At 44.4% G+C, this 21038-nt stretch overlaps 1 protein-coding gene across 1 annotated transcript in view; it reads left to right on the forward strand.

Moving 5' to 3' along the window:
* SLX4 (SLX4 structure-specific endonuclease subunit) overlaps positions 1-20417 on the forward strand; it is a 33165-nt gene extending 12748 nt beyond the window's left edge. Inside the window, exons 6-16 of the mRNA XM_075018272.1 lie at positions 1538-1753; positions 2740-2954; positions 4057-4370; positions 5868-6150; positions 7578-7660; positions 10818-10964; positions 12663-12832; positions 13678-16139; positions 17369-17471; positions 17709-18188; positions 18824-20417. Coding sequence (XP_074874373.1) covers positions 1538-1753; positions 2740-2954; positions 4057-4370; positions 5868-6150; positions 7578-7660; positions 10818-10964; positions 12663-12832; positions 13678-16139; positions 17369-17471; positions 17709-18188; positions 18824-19178 — 4828 coding nt within the window. The 3' untranslated portion in view covers positions 19179-20417. The remainder of the gene's footprint in view (positions 1-1537; positions 1754-2739; positions 2955-4056; positions 4371-5867; positions 6151-7577; positions 7661-10817; positions 10965-12662; positions 12833-13677; positions 16140-17368; positions 17472-17708; positions 18189-18823) is intronic.
* Positions 20418-21038: the final 621 nt, after the last annotated feature.

The raw sequence follows: 21038 nt of genomic DNA on the forward strand, positions 1-21038 counted from the left end.
AGCAGGGGAATCTGCATAGTGGCACTGACCTTTATGGCTTGAATTAACAAGTTGTTTTGGTCTCAAAGCAGAGGCTGATTGTCTTGAACTGCAGGGCTTCTGCATATGTGTGGTAAGGCCAGTGCCACTTTCATCAGTAGTGTGATAGAGGAGATGTGATACCAATTTCAGCCAACAAAGTAATGTTTGCTCTATTTTGCTGAAAATTGTTCTTCTAAAGACACATACTAGAGTATGTCACTGCATATCCCAGCTGTTTGCTGAGAGAAAGGTGGTACTATTCAGAAAGATGACCAAATTGAAAATTAGTGCCCTTAATTTAACAGTTTCCTTAGTGGTAAATACCAAGTACTGTTAATATATTATGTACGCATAGGTCTTTGTAAATTAAAAGTTTGTGCTTCTCTGCTGAGAAGGATCAGAAACAGCATATTTGAATGTTTGCAATTTCTTAATTTGAGCCCTTTCAGAAGGCAAGAGTGATTTAATTTGTCCAGTCCTACATCAAGTTATTGAGTGACTCACGTTTGTTAGAGTTGTCTGCACCTGCAGCTTTAGAGGTGCTACTGCTGTTTCTGTGTTCAGGTATTTACTGCTGCTTGAGAGGGCAGAGGTTGTAAAACAGTGACAGTGTGTCAGAAATGCTTTTTGGAAATTAAGTCTGCTTTCTGAGCTATTAAGCATGTAATCATATGATGAGATTACAAGGTTATATTATCAATGGATTTTTTGATAGCAGTCTTCATCACAAGAGGTGAAGCTGTAGATGGATAGATGCACTGGCAAACAAGTAACCACCAGTCCTCTTGCATCAGATGAATGGTCTCTCAACACAGCCCTGTGTGTGTAGGTAGTGTGTACCATTATGTAATCAGGGAGTGATTTTTGTAATAGGTACTGCAGATCCAGGATTTCACACCCTGAATCTCTTTGGAGAGGACAGAAAAAGAACAATTAAAATTTTTTACATAGTTTTGGCCTACTAGAAGTTGATCATCCTGCACTCGAGTGCAGTGTTAATTTCAGCTGCTCCCTTTTCTGTGACATAAAACACTGTCCTTGTCAAGTGAGATATCTGACTTGAAAACACTTGCGTTCTTGATGCTGCATGTGGTCATGCGCCTTCAAAAGTAGTAAGAAGGACAAGAAGAAGTGATGTTTCGGGTGAGGAAGACTTACCATTTCTCTGGTAGGGTGATCCTTTTTTTAACAGTGGTTTATAAGTTAGCTGGAATGTTAGAATGAATGCAGAAAGAGGTATTAGGTGATGGACACGCGGTGAAGTTAAAGAAGGTTATTACCTGCACTTGCTTTTGAGCAACAGTTTTTAATATGCCTCCGAGGCCATAATCTCCATCTAACTGTTACATGTCATGTTCATGACAGTGGTGGGCACGTAATTCTTGTTTCTTTAGGGGATGTTTCAGGCTGTAACAGATATTAGAGATAATTGTGCTTCCTTTTCTTTAATATGGTTTAAATCATAGCGTGGACAGTTTTAAAGTCTTCAGAGGTAAGCTCTGCCATCTTCTCACAGGTGTCTGGATGAGATGGAAGAAGCACAGATGTCATCCTCCAGCAAACCACTGGTCCCTGAATGTCCCATCTGCGGGAAGCAGTTCCAAACTGCACAGAGCCGAGTCAGTCACCTGAAACGCTGTGCTGTGGAGATGGATGTACCTCCTAAGCTGCTTCTTCAGGCAGTGCAGTTGCAGGTGTCCACGCTTGGTGATGCACCTCTTCAGTGTCCCAGGTAAGCTGGTAAAAATAAAAGATGCTAGTTACTTTCTTTGGCCTGAGAGACATTGAACCTGTGCTCCTGGGGATGAATGGTAGAAGCAAGGCAGATTCACACACTGGGTAGGCCCCAGGTCCAAAGAAGGCCAAGTAGAGCCATGACCCAGTACCACATGAGGAGAATGTGGTAGTTAGTTGGAGAAATCATCTTGCTTTTCTTCAGGAGCGGTCAGGTGGTGGATGACTTTAAAAGTCAGCAGGCAGGAGCAAAATGGGGAATAAACAATCTTACACTGGTTTGTCAGAATTATTTGTGCTCTATGAGGCAATTATGCAGTAAAGCTGAATGGTGTGTTTGAGCTTATTAAGTACACCACATAGTACGAGTATGCAGTCTCTCCAGAGCATCTGTTGTGCCAATGCCTCAGCTATTCGGCTTGTGGCTGTGTTGGATATATGTGCTTTACACCCTGAGCCAAAGAGGAAACAGACGTGATGTTTTGAAATGTGCTCAGTACAGAGCTGCATCTGCTGTCTTGGATTTGAGCAGAATCTTCAGAATACAGCAAGTGGTGCCTGACTGAATTTGTAGAAGGGCTCGCAAGTCCCTTTGTGCTGAGGAAGGACCGTTGCCCATTCCCTGTGGAAGCAGAAGAGTGGGAAAGCATTTTGTGGTGATCTTGGTTTTGCCCTGCTTCAACTTGCTCTTTCCCCCTTGGTACAAAAAAGTGTTCAAGGTAGAGATAGCAGATGCTTACATCAGTGCTGTAGTCTTGTGGTTACCTTTTCAAAATAAGACTTTCTCTAAATTGCTCTAAATTCCACAGATGGTAAGAAATCCTTTGCTCTCTGCTAGGGAAGAAGGTACTGAATAGTTTTTCATTATCCTTGATAGGGGAATCTCTCTGAGCAAGTAGAGCAGCTGGTCTGGAGCACTCAGTGTTTCTTGTCTCTGATCCAGTCACATTAACTTGGGCTTCCTGCTGCATTCTTGTATTTCAGCAATCAACCAAGCAGGTCAAAGCGAAAATGCTCCTCCAAAGACGACTCAAAGAAAATGCAGAAGAGGGCCAAAATGGAGACGAAGGATGAAGATTTGCTGGTTGCTATGGCAATGTCACGCTCTCTGTTAGAGCAAGAAAAGCAGGAACAAGCAAAATCAGTTACAAATGTGAAACCAGTGGCTGCTTTGCCAATCAAATGGAAGCCAGGATCAGGTATGTGTTAAAGTGAGTTAGTGTCAAAGGCTGTGTTATTGGAGGAGTAGCATAACACAGCCTGCTCTTCACTAAAACTTTCCTCTTGGGTATAGGTGGGATGACAGCCCTGTTTTTGTTTTATTTAAGCTGTCAGAGCCTCACAATATGCAGTATCCACACACAGTCAAGAAAAGCTGCAGGATGTCCATGGTTTTTGGTGAAATCCCTTAGGAATCTCATGCTTTTTTTCACTGATTGATTGTTTTGAATCTGTAAAATATTCTTAAGATAAGCTGTTGTTTTTTGTAAACCATGGAAGTGAAAAGAAATAATATGAAAAGGTTATTGTTATTTCTCCTGCAGGAGATTTTTTTCCTATTCATCCTGCTGCAACCTGGATTAATGCAGCTTTTTCAGCCTTTTCTCTGTTTTCATTCTGTAGCAGACATACATGTATACTACATGCTGTTGAGCATGTGCTTCACTATTTCAGTGTGCAGAAAGGTTTAGAAAGGAAGACAACTGCCAGAGGAGAGCGTTGAGTGCTGTATAAAGAGGAGACTTCACTCCTCATAACCCTGCTCAGATCTCCTCCTGCCAATAAGTATTCCTGGTTGGATTTGTTGTTGAGCATTAGTAACGCAAGGGTAGTAAGACACAGGATTTCCAAGTGAAAGTTGCTCAGTGTTTGTGTGAGCTGTGGTTTGATATCATCAGTGACCAGTACACAAGAAAAGGAGTCCTTCATGGATTTGTTGGAGTTTTTCTTTCCCTTTTTTGTGAAGCACTGCCATACAGGCAGAATTCCATGGGTCTGGGAGGTAGACTGCATGGATATCCGTTGCTTCCATAATGATCAGATTTTGTAGAGATGTGACAGCTCCCAACAGGTGACAGAGCAGTGTGAGCAGGAGTCAGTCTTTTCTGGAGTTCATTTCTCCCATAAGGGTGATGTGAGGCTTCAGACTACCTGCAAAAATCTTAAGAGTTGTGTTCAGCTTGTTGCTGCCTTTCGGTCATCACTGACTACAGCACTTGAAGGAGCTGGCATGTTGAGCTCCTCTGCCCTATGTGTTCAGCTGTTTGTTTATTTGGGTTCCTCTTCCTTTTCTTCTTAAAGAGAAAAAACGGCGTAAAAGAGGCCCAACTGCACCTCCACCCTTACTGCTTCAGGACCCGGAGAAGGCCCGCAAAAGGATCCAAGAGCGAGTAGCTATGCTGCTTGCAGAAGAGGTGGAATTCCCTCCCACCCCTCAGCTTCCCACTAGTAGGATTTTGGAGGATGAATCTGGGAAAGCAGCCTGGCTTTTGCCATTGTCCAAAACCAAGGAGTGCTTTTTATGGAATATCAGTGCTCTGACAGGACCCTATGACCCTGAATCATTCTACACTGCTGCATTAACCCCCCCAATTGTACCTTGGAAGCCTGTACAGGTGGGATGCTCTTTTGTCCTTGCTTTGATATTTGTGTGCCCTAGTTCACTTGCCCAGTAACGTTTCTGTTTCCTCATTTGGTACTTAAAACGAGTGATCCCCTGCCTCTGCATACTCGCTGCTCGTGCCCTGTTGTCCCCTGGTCTTACACAGTTAGATTTTATGATCTTGAACTTTTCATTTCTTCCTTTTGGAGAGGAGACCGAGGCTCATGTTACCATGCTATTCCTTAAGCTTTCAGAAAATAAAACTGATGGGAACAGAGAGTACTGAGTAAAAGCACCCCATCCTGCTCATTTTGCTACTAGTTTGTCCATGTTTACAGCAGCCTGACTCTTGTTTTCCTTCTTGGCACTTTTCTCTGATTCTAGTATGAGCTTTGCCTGTGTGTTGCACTCAGCAAGTATCTGGGTGAAAAGTTTAAACTGAAGACTGCTCTTTGTCTTGCACACAGGAGAAGGTGGGAGCACCTAGAGTTGTAAAGCAAAGCATTTGCACTTCAGGCTTTCCCTGTGCATCCCGCTGCCTCTTGGTGCATATGAGCTTTGATCCAGTTTTCATTTCCACTGTTTCATTCTGTTTTTCACCTAGATCTCCTGCCTCTTTCAGTGCTCTTTAGTTTTATAAAAAGTGCCTACAGAAATAGACAAAGCTCTTTTAGTCTCTGATCTTATCACATACTTACTTTCCGAGAAGAAGGATACCACTTCTCTTCCTTCCCTCATTCTTTCCTTGAGGAATTATTTGGTGCTTCTGTTCAAAAACTACTGTGCATACATAAGTGCTTTATTTAATATTTCTTCCCTAGTGAAAGCCCAGAGTTTTTCACTGGAAGGACTGCATTCTATGAAGATTTTTGACCTTTTGTTCAAGCCAAAAACTGCCAGAGAAGTTTAAAAATAAAAAGTAGGAAGGCCTTTAAAATCATGGCAAGAGTGTGTTTTCCCTCTGACTCTTTCCATTCACAGAAATGGCTAAACCATTTGTACTTAGAAATAAACAAACAAAGCTATTTTTATTGGGAAACAGAGACCAAACCTGGAAAATATCAGCTCCAAGGTGAAAGTTTGATTTAGTTACATGTAACTGCAAAAGCATTTCAGAACTCAGAACAGAAGCACCTGGAGAGCTTCAGCTCTGACTGTTGCCAGGCGCTCCAGCTACAATGAAATATTTAGATGTTGGAGTGGGAGCATTTCCACCATCCTCTCTCCCTGCTTGGCAATTGTCTGCACAGACATGCTCCTGGAGAAACCACCTTTTCTGCATTTTCTGTTGTAGTTTCCTTTCTTCTGTTCAGAGCTGTCTTATCTCTGGAGAGTCCTTCATAAAACTGCAGAGAGCTTTTGCCTCGGAAGCCCCTGTACCTGGGGAGCACTCTGTAATCCTTTACTAGATGTTTCAAAAGTATGAAGTAGAGACTGTACTCTGAGCTCTGCAAATACATAAAATAAGACCTAATTTATTGGTGTCTTCTTTTCCTCCTCTTTTGATCAGAATCATAAGCCAGAGAACCTTCTGCCATTGGTGGGATCTGATCAGCCAAAAGTATCCCAGCAAATTCAGCCTCACCTCAGTTCTCATGAGCTCACTTGCACGGAGGTTGGAGGCCAAAGTTCTGATGAATCAAAGTCAGGCCCTGAAGGAGATGGGCAGTTTTTATCTCACAGCCAGAAGGATGTTCAGACCCTGCAGGACCTAGTTGAGTTGGCCAGGGAAGGACTTACCCTTACTCAGTGGAACCTTGATGTTGACCACATTCAGGCAGCGGAGCAGCCAGGTAAGTTCTGGCAGCTTTGTGAGCCTGTCCCTAGTCCCTTCAGCTACACAGAGCCAGACTTGGGCTGTGCAAAGTTAGGGGAGCCATGACAGCACCCACAGGATGTTGATGTTGATCCAAGAGGTGATATTGTGGGGGGACATTTTTCTGCAGTAAGCTTTAGATACAATCAAGCTGACTTTTCTGAAATGATTCCTAAATCCCAATGTATAAGAGAATTCCTGGGCGGCAGATACTAAATTTTATTTTAAAATTCCCCTTAAAGATATCAAAGTATTTTCTGCCACGTGGGAGCCTGGGTATGTTCAACAGCTGGGACAAAATCCTTATCCCTGCTATTTGGACAGTCTTTCTGTTATGTGCACTGTCTTTTCAGGTCTTGGATAAGAGAGATGTGCAAGAGGGATGATTTTATGTTGGTACATTGGTTACACAAACCTGAAGTTTATCTGTACCTGTCCAGAGTTGAAAAATTACAACACCTAGTATTCCTCTATGGGCAACTCTCTAATGTCCCCAGTCATAGTTGCGTGTGGTGCACAGCTGCGCATTTCAAGGTCAATGATATCCCTTAAAATGGCCTGGCTGTTCAGAATGTATTGAGTGTATCCTGCTCACCTATGAAAGAGAACATGGTTGCTAAGTTCACCTGTCTGCATTTTCACTTGGGTATAATATTCCTCACTTTCCCTACTAAACTGCAGCAAATGGTTCCTGGTCCTATAAAACTACTCCTGGGATTTCAGTGGAGATACAGCTTCCTGGGTGAGGGAAATAATTTCCACACATAAATGTATATTGTGTGTGTAAATGAGACCAAGTGGAGAAAAAACACTGTGCAGACAGTAACGCACCAGAACTCGTTTCTGAAGACGTTAATTCTTTCTGTTGCTCCACATCCTGTTCTGTGCGCTCTGTAGACTACCACAGGGCTCAGGCTGTGTGAAACTGATTTCGCTGGCTGCCTGTGCCTGTAAGCACTAGGGCCCACAGCAATTTGTCTAGGTTGAAATGCGGATCCAAGATACATTCTGCTTGTCTGCTAGGATGAGACTGTGGCATGTCCCATCCCACTCTGTGTCATAGTTTTTTTCCAACTGGAGGAAAACTGAGACGTGAAAGCAGAGAAGCATGCTGCACTCCACAGTTCCTCCATCTGGATGACTATGGCACACATGGGTCTGCAGTAGATTGAGGCTGCTCGTGGCTGAATGGTACTCAGTACCCACAGCCTGTCACAGCCCAGAGCCAAACCCTTTGATAAGGGCGTGAGGGAGAGGCTGAGCCTTCAACTCGATCAGGCTGGTTATAGCAGCTGTCTCAGGGAGCTGTTATGGCGAGGACCCTGCTAGGAGTTCTTACATCACTCTGTCTCACAAAGAAGTTGTATGTGATTTGTGATGTGCATTTTCTTCTTTGAGGAAAAGAACTGACTTCCAGTGATATTCCACATAGTGGCTTTGTGCCCCCATCCAAAGAGAAGAGCCTCCTGAAGAGCAGCTGTAAAAGAGTAAGGGACAACCCTTTTTTTCCACTTTTTTTGCATTTGTTTATCACTGTAAAAAAGAAGCTATTGCATTTGTGCAATTCATAGAAGTGTGGAATATTTCCCATTCCTTTACGTAGAAACAAAGAAGTGCCTAAGGTTCACAGTCGCTCAGGAATCTTGATGAGTGCAGGTGAGGTCAGCACATGTGGTGATATTTCATTGATCCCCATAAGCAGGCCTGTGGATTTTTCAGTACTTGTCCTACCTGATGAGAGAGATGATTTAAAATGACAGGTAATATAATGCCAACCTGTGCACAGTTTATATAAAGAGAACCAGGTTAAAGAGTTATGTCATAGCACTAAGAGTATTTGGGGGATGCAGGCATGCAGCTGCACCATGTTAGGCAGTGCTCTGCTTTAATGCCCAGGCTATCCAAGAGGAAACTGGCTGCAGCCCAGGAGAGACAGAGCTGCCCGGTGCTTCCTCCAGGCTCACAAACCCAGCTAATTCAGATCATTCTGAATGGAGCTGTTCCTCTGTCACCTTCCTCTCCACACCATGCCTTGCAGTGGAAGAGAGAATTCTTGCAAGGACTGGCTGACTCGCACTAAATTCTCTCATCTGGCATAAAAGCCTGATAGATGATGTGAAATGCTGTGAGGCCCGTGGAAGATGACCACTTCTGTGCTGCTAATGGGAGCTTTTAAAAGGTTTAGTGTAGAAAATCCTCAATTGTGGGAAGACATATCAGAAGATCTAGCTTGAAAATCAGTGTGCCCTCTATGGTGACTAGGTGAAGAATACAGGCTAGTAAGTCACAGATTTTTTTTTTTTTTTTCAAGCCAGTAGTGTTCTGTAGATCACATCTTACCGCAGATGCACCAGTGGATACGTAATCCCCCGCAGATTATAATCAGTTTTCTTTAATTGAAGTGCATATAAAAAAAACCTAATTCATTTTCTTACCAGGGTCATCTACTTTATTTGGTGAAACTTAACTATCTTTGGTTTGATAATAAGTAATCATGCCATGAAAGCTAGTAGCTTTTGATGTCAGGTAAATTTTGATGTCTTGAGAAAGCACTTTCATATTGTGCTAATAGAATTAAAGAGTCTTCTAAAAGGAGACAATTCTCTGAGGTGGTAATCCACTAAACATGAGCATCCCAACTACTTGTTACAGAAACTCTAGATATTCTTTGGGGGTATTAAAAAAAAAAATCCTTAGCAGGAAAAAACATCTTGTTTTATAAGCTGCTCAGTCTATTAAACCAGAGGCCTTTAGCAATACAGAAACTGTTCTGCTGAAACTCAGTTACTATCAGCAAAACCCATATGATCATTTTTTCAGATTTAGTTTGATTCCATGATAGTTTTCCTGAGCAAATGAAGTGTTGCTGAAGAGTTGGATTGCCAGTGGGAGAGATTTGTGCTTTATATGAGCACAGACAGAGTGTAACCATGTAGAGCAAATACATCCATTGCATTGGTAACACATCCCCCCACCCATGCTTAAGACCTTTGTCACATCCGTGGAGTCCAGTCTAGCTGGCTTCCTCAGTACGAGAGAGTGTCTGGGTGTGTTCTCCGACAGGAGCACGTGCCCACTCGGAACTGTCTTCAGACCAGTCTGTTTGCTTTGCACAGAGCATGGTGCAGCCAGGAGGTTTCTAGCCTTATTTAATTTTCCCGTTCCTGATTCATAATTTTAGCATCGGCAGGAAAGCTGTTCTGGGCTTGCTGCCTGGAACGTAGCATCAGGAGTCTGTGTTTGCTGGCTTCCTGAGGTACTGTCTTGCAGGTATCCTACCTGCCAAGAATAAGAAAGCAAGAAACATCAGATTAGTTTCCAGACTGAGCTTCCTGTCTTCCCCTTGGAGATCAGTCCACACCACTGCCACGACATGCAGAGTCTTCTCTAGCCCACCTATGAAGGCCTGGAAGAAGTGTTCCGGTGTGTGCTGCTGTTTTGGCGCTAATTAGTGTTGGCTGCCTGCAAACATGTGCTGGAGCGAGTAGAAAGGTTAGGTTTCCACAGTCCACGGCTAATGTAGAAACCTGCTAATAAAATAAAGAGCTGTGTTGTTCCAGGTGGAACTGCATCTCATGCAGATGTTCACTGGAATAAAACTTGCAGTTCCTTGACTCTGCAGTAGGTTTGAAAAGCACAAGGTCAGTGATTAGTGTCTTAACTATAAACTGGTTTCCACTTACAGTCAGACAGCCTCTCAACTGTGAGCTGAGGGTATTTCACACTTCTCTGAATCACTGGCCACCTCCAGAGGTGCAACACTTGCCTAGAGGGATCTGAGTGTTTACAAGATTGCCTGGGGTGGGTTCGTACTCGGAGCAGCTCCAGAGCAGAAACAGAGCGTTCATCATTGCCTTCTTTGGCAGCGTGCCCCAGGCCTGACCTTACCATCACCAGTAACCAGTCACAGGTAGCTCAGTCAACAAGCCCTCCCCAAAATTCCAGCAGGGCGTTCTAGAATGATAATAGAAATTATGTTTCTTTTTTTATAATAGAGTGGAATTTTCAAAAGGGGTTTCAGTAACAAGCATGCAAGCTCCTCTGAACTAGATACCTGCATTAATTTTATTCTATGTGGGCCCCTTGTTACAGAGCTGCTCTTCTCAGCTGTCATCAGCAAACAGTGAACAGGAGAAGAAAGGCTCATTACCCTATCCCTGAGTCATCCTCTTTCCTCTTACTGTAATTATAGTGAATTGAGTTCAAGTCTGTCAAAGTGGAAATTACAGTTTCCTAAAAATGTGGTGGAAGGCAGTAGATCAAGAGGCCAGCTGTAGGCAGTGGCTAGACCACATCAGGAAATGGTGTGGTGAAGATCTGAGGGTGATAATGTGCTGTAATACAAGGCAGAACAAGTACAGTAGAATATAACACAACTGCCCTTTCTTCACAATTGCCAGACTGTGAAAAAGTGAAGGAAAACAAAGCCAGAAATGTCTGTTAGACTTGTCTGCTTATTTGTTGTATGGAAGACCTGAAGTTGATGATGCTGATGATTATTTTCAGGAGGCAAAGGCAGTGTATCCAGACTGGGGCCCACAGTACAGCAATGCTGATAAACTGGGTTATTCCCTTCTTATTTTTCAGGGAAATGTTTGACAGCTGTAACGTAACTTCTGTCTTTGTGTTCCTTCTGGGTTCTAGTCCTCTCTCAGGTTGCTGGCTGAAGATTTCAGTGCAATGGTCAACAACCCCCACTTAAGTGATGTCCAGTTCCAGGTGGACTGTGGGGAAGTCCTTTATGCCCACATGTTTGTGTTGTATGCACGGTGTCCACAGGCTATTCAAGTTGTAAGTACTGCTGACATACTTTCTTCCTCTGCTTCAGGAAAGCCCAGACTGCCCACACCTACAATCAGTTAATGGGACAGAATTGACACAGAGCACTGCTGGCCTAATGGCAAGTGCCTCTGGACCTGCAGTGGTTTTTCAGCTTAGGAAACCAGAATCCTGAGAAAGTGGTGGAAAATGGGGTGCTTTGTCTGAGGAGACTATGTGGAGGGAAGGATCCTGTGTGCAATGGAGGAAGCTTCCTAAGTGCTTTTGCCCTAGGATTTTTGTACCTGTGCAAGTGTGGACTGCCTTGTCCATCTTGGTGTGTCCTGCCTGTCACCCAGGCTGGGAAGCTTAAGTATGGAGTGGAAAGATTCTGGGAAGTACTTAAAAATAACCTACACAGAGGTTTTGTCACTCGCACAGTTGCTTTGGAGATAGCTGCACTGAACTGTGCTTTTTGCAAGGCTAGTAAAGTAGTTCTTATGTTCCCAGAAGCATTTTGGGTTGAATAGTTCCCAGCCTGCTCCTATGCAGCCTCCTGTCAGGACAGTGAAAGGCAGTGAGGCTAACATTTGAACTCTACTCTTTCACAGAGCTGCCACCAGTCCATACAGCCAAAGGGACCTTTCTTTAAAGCTGCCCTTTTGGAAAGTTTAGTTTTATCCTCATGCATGTTGGCAGTAGTTTCCACCCAGGGTTACTCAGGCCATTTCTAGGGGGTCTGTGAAAGCTCGGGGAGGGGAAGCAATTTCTTATATGCCATACAGCACTCTTAATATGAATTCTTTAAGGGATCTTCACAAATATTAGCAAATTTTTGTGTACCCACAAATCAAAGGACTTTAAAAAACTATTGGGTTAGCCATGTTCTCTTATTATTTCCCTGCAATTCTGCCTGGCTTCAGTATTCCCATCCACTGTGGGTAGAGTTGTGGGACTGGCCCTATGCTGTATTTTTGATGCCTGCAGAGGGTTGTTTTCCTGTAAGTCCCCACCTGCAGAGCACCATTTCATGTTTATTTTCTGTATAGGTGAGGGGGTGCTCATCTTTGTTGAGGATTTTGGATAACAAGGAGACGGTAGTTAATCAGAGATTACTTTGGAGCTTGTGTTTTCTGTTGCATGGCATCCCCTAACTTTGGAGAGGGTTTCAGATAGTACAGTATGGGATTTGGCTGCAAAGGGAGCAAGACCTTGCTGAACTGGGGATGCATTTTCATCAAAACCTGAGATCAAGTTGGACCCGCACAGATAATGATCCAGTTCAGTGGAGTAGTATTTTGTATGGTGTCTCTTTTCCTGTGAGACACCAGGAGAACTAGAGTTTTGGCAGTGCATCAAGGGTAGGTAAATTCAAAACAGAACAGAGGAAGCTCACTTGTAGAGAGCTGTACATAACTGTGGAAAATGTCCTCTGGGAAGTAATTTGATTCCAAAACTAACTGGAGAACTCTAACACCATCTTTTATATGTGTGACTAAAATGAGTAGTTAAACTTTATCAAAGCTAACAGCTGTAGGGTCTGGAAGGAAATGGCCTGTTCCGTATGAAGCTCTGCATAACTGCTCATCTTAGCTTCCCTCTGAGGCATCAGGTCCTGGTCCAAGGGTAAGACTTTGACGAATGAAAGGAGTAAGCTGATAGGAACAAGAACGTTGGTGTAGCTGTTCCTTTACTTGCAAACGGACTTTGTTTGCTTTCCTCTTACCCCAGGTTCACAGCCAAGGATTCTTAGTGGAGGAGGATGGGAACGCTCAGACACGCCGTGTGCTGCTGAGTGACGTGACAGGAGAGGCGGTGTGTGCATTCTTGCGATACCTTTATGCTGCTGATGCTGACATCTCTGCTGGGGTGCTGCCCCAGGTGGCGGCTCTGGCTGCCAGGTTTGTATTGTGAGCATGTTTTGGATCCCCTCATGCTTTCTCGCACACAGACCCCAACCTGATATCTTCCATTGCAGTTTTAGTGGCTTACAAATTCCGTAGTCCTCTGCTTACATCTTAAATGAAACTTGCACGTAAGAACATCCTACCCTCATCTTTTCCATGAGCCTCTCTTCAGATTGTATCTGTGTGAGGTTTTCTATGTTCAGTATATGCTTAGCTGACTTTTGCTAAGAGTTTTGTCTCAGGATGTGTATTGACAGCTGATGTTGACAATGATGAGCATATCTTCTATATGTGATTCTCAAGGCATTGCGCTAGTGGTGCACTTAATCTGAACAACACTCGCAGAATGTATTGGATGCTTAGAACTCTATTGTGTCAGTGATGCTCTTGGTCATGATCCTAGGCATGCGCTAAGTAAAGAGCTTGGAGTAGGAGCAGTTGCTGAGATACGGGGGAGAGATGGTTGGGTATTGCCAAAATGTATGTACAGAGGTGTCCTGTCACTCCAAAAAGCCATGAAGCTTGCACATGACAGACATTATCCATCCCCAGCCATTCCATGGGGCTCTCACCAGTGCAAGTGGTGAAGGGAGTTTAGTGTAGTCAGAGAGCTGTTTAGTCTCAAACATAAAAAAGGAAGAGTAAGCCTGATGTTTTCATGTAAGTTACACCTGGAAAAGGGAATTCCGAATTTTAGGAGTATACTGGATCTTGTACATCTTAGGAAACAAGCATCCTCATGCAAATTGTTTACAAGGCTCACAAGAGTGATCAGGCAGCCAAATGGTGAAGAAATACTGGAGGAGGAAAATACTAACATTGCTATTATATCTTTGCAGGTTTGGTGTGAGGGACCTGATGGCAAAGTGTGAAAACAACACTGGGGAGAGTCAGGTGTCTTCTGGAGTGGATTCAGAAGATGATCTTATCTCTGTGAGGGATGACAAAGACTGTGAGGACAGAGATGAGAACTTCCAAGACCTCTTGAAGTCAGTGTGGGTGGGTGAAGATGAGGAAGAAGTAGCTATGCTGAACCCTGAATGCCAGAAGGAAGATGACAGTGGGGTGGGTGAGCAGGAGCTGGAGGAGATCTATGAGTTTGCTGCAACTCAGAGAAAGATGGCTCAAGGTGAAACAGAGGTGAGCGAGGGAACAGACTGCAGCATCTGCAGTGATACTGAGGCAGCCCAAGGTACAAACCAGCAAACTGAGGAGGAAGAGGTAAAGAGATCCAAATCTGCTTCAATAAGCAACAGCTTCAAAGATTTGAGGGATGACAATGATGTGGAAAGATGTAAATGTGACTCGTCTGCACAAGAAGAGAAAATGCAGGATATAAATAGGTGCAAGAACGTGAATGATCCACAGACCACTTCTGTGCCTCACCACAGCGAACCTCAAAAATGGGATGTAGCATCCCATGGTGCCACCACTCATGAAGGAGAGGCTGTTAGGAAATGTGAAGGTGTGAAGGATTCCAAGTCGTCTCAGGTCTCTCATGGCAAGGCAGACCACTGTGAAAAACAGTTTCCTAGCTTCCACGGTGATTCTAATATAAATGAAAGTTATGAACACTTGTTTTCTGCAACTCAGGGAGATTATTGTGAGCCTTCCCCAATGAAAGAAGTTATCAAAGAATCAGGAAAGGCTCCTAGTGAAAAACATGTTGATGTTAATGATTCACTTCTGTACAGCAAGTCACAAAAAGATCTCTCTCCACATAGGAACGGTTTTTATGGGAGTCTTCCTCCCAAACCTCATGTGCCCCTTTTTCCTGCTGTTGGCTCTTCACCTGCATCTCCAAAACCAGAGAGAAAGTTTGCCACAGAACATGTGTCAACACCAAAGCAAAACAAAAAGGAAAAATCATTCCCATCTGATGAAATACACTTTCGGAAAGCCAATGAGCTGGATACTGCATCAAGAAATGAGAACACAATTTCTTCAGCAGAGCTTCCCCATACTGATATAAACAAGCATACCTATGTCCCAGTGTTGTCATCACTGGTCATCAGAACTCAGGATGCTGCAGCTCAGGGGAGCAAGGAGGGTGATGTTATTGTTTTATCTTCTGATGATGAAATGGAGTTACAAGAAGACAAGAAGTCACCAGAGTCAGGCTCTGCTCTGAAGAAAATGGAGATCCCTGGGCAACTGAAATGTACAAATGTAGAACAAGGTCCTGAGATAGCAAAACCTGAACATAACTCATCAGTCACTGAAACGGAGCAGAGATCTGCCCGGGTCTCATCTGGCATTACAGATACGGTGCATATAAGTAATCATGTGGAGATATCCACCGAATTGCCTCTCAGCAGACAAATAGATGCTTGTATGGAGACCAAACAGAGTCCAAACCTGAGCCCTGAAAAAAGGCTTGGTTATGAAATGTCTTCGGGTACAGACAGCTCCTGGCTAGTGCCTGATACACCAGTTCTGAGCAAATGCAGAAGTTTCTCAACACAGACTCGGGTCACAAGTATTAATTCTTTAAAGAGTCCAGGATCTAAACTCAGCACAAAGAACTTAGCAGCAAGTAATAGTAACCATGAAATGACTGGAAATTTAATAAAAGTTTGTGAAACAACATTTTCAGACAAACATTTGCCTGTGGAGAACTCAGTCAGTGAAAGGAGCCCCTCCAGCAGCCCAGCAGCAGGATCATTTTCCGAGAAATCCCCACCAGTTTCTCCAGTGGATCCAGTTCTCCTCTCCCCTGGCCACACCAAGATAAAAAGCAAGTGTGCCAAGATCTCATTTTTATCCAAAGCTGTGCCTCCATGCCATGAGCAGTCATTGGAAGATAAAACAAATACCAGTGTGGTTGAGGTAGAGGACAGTGAAAAGGAAATAAGTCTGCCTTCTTTAAGTAGTAGTGTCTGGCTTTGTGATGAGCCCCCAATCCCCGTTGATGAGTGCTGGCATGGTGAATATCTGTCACCAGTCAGAGGTAACAGCCAGGGCTCCAACCAGGTCAGCCGTGCAAAGACCAGCACTGCCAGCAGCCCCAGACCTGGCTCTTGGTATGACCAGTGGGAGAGCCCAGTCTATGTACAGGAAATTAAGGGCAGTACCCCCCTTCGAGGAAGTCCTGTTGGCAGAAGAACAACTTTGCTCTGTATTGAAAAGAGTCCTATTGAGGCATGTTCATCAGTGGGCAGTAGACCGAGTTACCTGAACTCCAAAATCTGGGATGACTGGAATGGAGAAGAGGAAGATGAATTTCCAGAGGTGCTTCCTCTGTCTCAGAGGTTGTCAGCTGCAGCAGGTGCCCGTCAGACAGATCCTGTAAAGACTCCTGGTGAGAGCTTGTATTGATACTAGATTTATTGGACTAGGTTAAATTGTTTTAATTTTAAGTGGTCATCTCACCTGTGGTTCACTTGATACATTGAAATGGTCTTTTGGCCTCCTGATCTGAAGTAGTCAGGGCCAAGCACAAAGAAGGCACAGTCATCTTCTGATGTGGGAGAGAGCATATCTAAATGTGGGATTCCTGGAGTGCAGCTGCTTGTATTTCATTCACACTGGCTCTTTGATAGTGATGGTACTCCTCGCAGAAGCTATGGGTACCTGGAAGAAAAAAAACTAACCAAAACAGAACAAAAAAACAACCTTCAGTTTGCATGCCAGTGGATATTTGTTCCCTGTAGTAGTGGGTGCTCTGTACAGTCTTGGTTTTCACGCATTTGTGAAGCAATGCTTGTGCTAACATACACAAGGACATTAGGTAAGCAACACAGTGGTGCAGGCACAGAGGGTTTCCTTGTATTGAGAGTAGCTGGGAGTGGGTGCCTATCCCTGCCCATCCATAGGCTTCATGCATGCTTTCCTGCAAAGCTCTGCTGATGCACTGCTGTCTTTCGCTGCCTTCTGTTTGCTAGTTCTGGGCCCTTGCAACAGACTGTGCATGCCCTGCACATATCCTTGCATGGTTCCTTCCATCTAAGACCAGTACTTGATCTCATAGTATCTAATTAAATATATTATTAATTATGCCATACTAAGTGATTAGTTTAACGGGTGTTTAGAACATGACATGTAAGACTGACTGTGCTTCACAGTATCAGTAAATTGGTATCATTAAATCAGTATGTAACTTGGGACCCAAAAGTTTGACTTCCTCAGTTTCTTCTGCATCAAGTCCCTATTATGAAATTTCCTTCCTGGGAAAAGAACCACTTTACAGAATTCAGTAAACATGGTTTTTTAACTGCCTTGTAAAAGTTGCCTGTTGTAACAAAGCACTGAATGGGCTTCATATTCAGATGTGACATATGTCTGAATTTAAGCTGTTTTCTGATTTAAAGTCAATAAAAACCAAGTATCCCAGTTTAGGGAAAAAAACAAACTGTTGACTGTTCTGTCCAATATGAAGCTGAGTAATAATTAAAAAAGCTTGTAGGAAAGTAGTGCTACTTAAACAATCATTATGTAATATTAGAATATCTGCTAGTAAAAGGGGAAGATACCATCCATTTAAGTCCTTTCTGTACTAATTCTGGTCATGGTAATTTCATCCTGCTGCAGAACCTCCCCGTCAGGAGAACGACAAGCCTCCCAGCACTCCAGTGACGCCAATGCCAGCTTACTCCATCATGGAGACCCCACAGCTGAAGAAGGAGTTGAGCAGGTTAGCATTACCTCCACGAGTACATCTCTTTATGAGCAGAAACTTGCTGGCAGGTAGTGTGAAAGCAAGCTCCTGGGCTGAAAGTGAAACCATGGTGAAGGTCCAGTCAGTGTTTTTTGAGGTCATGTCACACTTTTCCAGCTGACCACTGGACTTCCTGGCCTGAACCTCTTCTAGAGCTGTGACAGTGGAATGTGCAGCATTATCTTAACCCAAGCTCCCACCTTTCTCTTTCAGATTTGGAGTTCGTGCTCTCCCAAAACGCCAGATGGTGTTGAAGCTGAAGGAGATATTCCAGTATACTCACCGGGATGTGGACTCTGACTTTGAGGATGAAATCCCATCTTCCCAGCCTCCCATGCAGAAGTCCCCAGCCAAACGCTCTAGGCAGTCAAAGGCAGACCGAACTGCAGGTGGAAAGTGTGCCAATGCAAGGGCTGTGGACAAAAGGAAGCAGGTTGCTACGGCTTCTTCAGTGCTCCCTGTGGGGAGGGCTGATGATGACTGTGTTGGATCTTGTGAAACAGGCTGTGCAGCACCCAAGGAGGGAACTAAAATGACACATGACCCAGAAGGAGCCAAAGAGCAGAAAAGATCATCTGTATCTCCAGAGAAAAGGTCTCTGGCAGCTGATGGTGAGGAACCAATGCTCTCAGCATCTCAGGAGTCTGCAGTTTCTTCACTGGATGGAAGTGACATCTCTTTTGGTTCACAGAGGTAAGGCAACAAAATACTAAACAAAACAGTCAATGGTGCAGGACAGAGACGAGCTACGAATGTGGCAAACAGAGGTGAGTGTCCGTGTGGCCTACAGTGGCCCTGCCACCTTGGGCATGTCATTTGAAGGTCATCACACTCCTACAAAAGAAATAGGCTTTGGTTTTTTAGTCTAATTCCCAGTGAGCTATTCTCAGAACACAGACGTGCTTGTGGCTGCCTGTGGGCAAGGCCCAAATCTGGCATGCCTGATCTCTGAAAGTTAGAGCGACAAGGAGCACTCAGTGTTGACTGAGAACCTGCAGCTAGAGTAGGGAGAGGACAGCACAGCAGTACTCGGTAGAGGCTGCTGAAGTATGGCAGCAGTAGGTGCTATGGGTCAGGAGCAAGGAATGCCAAGAGAGCTCCAGGGCTGGGTGAGCAGGACCAGCGCTGTCCTGGCTGGGGTGGGGAACTTTGCAGAACGTGTGCCATGTTCTGCTTCACTCATTTTGTGGGTGCCGGTATTGGAGAATCTGTGATGCTATAGAGGGTAGTCACAGGGGTTGGGCCACCAGGGATTTGGGAAGCTCTGGTCCTGTCCTTGATGGCCTGTTTTTTACTTTCATCTGTGGTCTTCTTGATCTTGCTTTTAGTTCTTTCGTGAATGGATTTGAAGCCTGTGCTTTTGCATCTGAGGAGGAGGAAGAGGAGCTTCCAGCATCTCAGGAGCTTCCAGCATCTCAGGCAGCAGCTCGGGAGGAAGATAAGCTGGAGGCAGTAAGGTGCTACATCCGTTCAAACACAGCCCTGTACCACAAGATTCTCTTTTATGAGCCAATTGAGCTGGCTGAGCTGCACGCAGAGCTGAAGCAGAACGGCATTAAAATTTCCAAGGCAAAGCTGCTTGACTTTTTAGATGCTCACTGTATCACATTTACCACGGCCGGAGCCCGGAAAGAGAAGGAACAGAAAAGAAAGGGGAACAAAAAACAGAGGAGACGGTACTGAATGGAGCCGACTCCTCCATCCTGAAAATTTTGTACGTGGAGGCCTTCCTGATAAGCTGGAAACCCCATTCCAGGCTGGTGCTAGCAGTGGTGCTGTGATCAGTGGGTGCACTGCTCCTCCTTGTGGCCTGCTGTCCAGATTACACACTGGAGAATGGGTCTGAACTGAGCTCCTGTTCCCAGCCCTCTGCTCCAAATTGCACAAATATCTCCAGTTGCTGTCCTGCCTTCAGCACGCAGGTCATCTGGAGCCTCTTTCCCCCCCAGTTTTCCCCCTGTGCCTTTTCTTTCTATTTTTCTAATAGGTTTTAGGTCCCCAACTTTTCTTCATGTTGGTGCTTTTAAAGGCAAGTGCTTCCCCCAGTGACGCTTGCCAAGACCTTTTCCCTGCCCTTGGGCTGTGAAACGCTTCACCCTTCAAGTTCCAGTATTCAGTAGAATAAGCCACCTGCAAGAAACCAGTCCCCTTTCCCCTGTGTAAAGCACTGAGTGTTTAGACTCCAGTGACTTCTGTCTTCATTTCTTCAGCATACAATCTGCCCTGCTGATTGTTAAGGCAGGGAGCATTGTGGAAATCCAATGCCTTTCTTCTGTTCCTGGTTCAATTTGCAATCTCTGGTAAAACTCCTAAATCTGTGTTTCTTAAATGGCTGCAAAACAGTGGAGGTGGTTTTGTAGTCTCTTTGTGATGGCTCCCAAAAATGCCCTCTGACACCAGATGTCATGTGAAAGCCCTTTAGATTCGAACATTCAGTTGTGTATGTTCACTTGCATGCTGGATCTGTGTTAAGGATACCATCTGCTCCATTTTCTGAGTGCTGTTTTACCTTGTCAGTGTAGCTTGAGTATGTCCTCGACAGAGATATTTTTAAGAAGACAGTATTGTAGTGACCACTGGATCTCTTCAGCACTTCTTATAACCTGATCTAAACGCGCTTCTCTGATCCTTTCCAAACTGGACTTATCTTAGGTTGTAAACCGTCTGGGACTCTTGGGGTAGTCTTGGACCCTAAATTGTCATCTTTTAGGCATTTACTTTCACATCTTCTGACTTTTGTCTGTTCTGGTAGTTCTGAGTCTGCAAAGAGTCTCACTGAACAAAATGTTCGCAACACTTCAAAAAAAGAAGCCGGATTTCTAAACGTATTTATATATTTATAAATATTTTTTCTATTTTTGATACAGTATATCTTTGGGTTTATTTGATTTATATTATATACAATAAACAATTTGTAAGGTACTAATGATAAACTATAAGCAATGTCTTAAAATAGACTTGGGGGGGCGGTTCTAAGTGGCAAGGTTGGGTCTCATTGAGAGCAGTAGGGTCCGCAGTCTGTGCCTGTACTGGCTGAAACCTTGAGCGGAGAAATGGAGGAAGAGGCATTGGCACGGGCGCCCAGCAGCAAGGAGAGGTGGAATGGGAGAGATCACTCTGCAGCGGTTGATTAATTGGCCGCCTGGAGAGAGACGAGCTGCCTGCTTCATCTGGGCTGTGCAGCCCAAAGGTAAGGGAGACTTGGGGGGAAGGTGTTGGGGTCTGCTGGGAGGACAGGCTGTGGGGAAGGGTCCAGTCTGGCCTCGGAGGGGAGGGCTGCTGGTGAAGGGGAACTGGGTGACTGCTTATGAACCTCCTCTGTCAGGTGTCACTGTGGCATGTTTAATGGTGGGGGGACCTCCTAGCAAAGCCTTCTGCCATGTCTGGTGAATTTTAAGGAATTTGGGACAGTTTTCTTCCCTGGCAGTCATACCACTTTTCCTCCTCCAACTTCTTGTGCAAGAGCTGCCAGAAGATGACTTTGTTACCTGAAAAGGACAAGACTTGCCTTAAGTGGCATTCTAGGAAATGTTGTTTCCCTCA

The sequence above is a fragment of the Buteo buteo genome, chromosome 29 (genome assembly GCF_964188355.1).
Source record: "Buteo buteo chromosome 29, bButBut1.hap1.1, whole genome shotgun sequence".
Classification (NCBI taxonomy): Eukaryota; Metazoa; Chordata; class Aves; order Accipitriformes; family Accipitridae; genus Buteo; species Buteo buteo.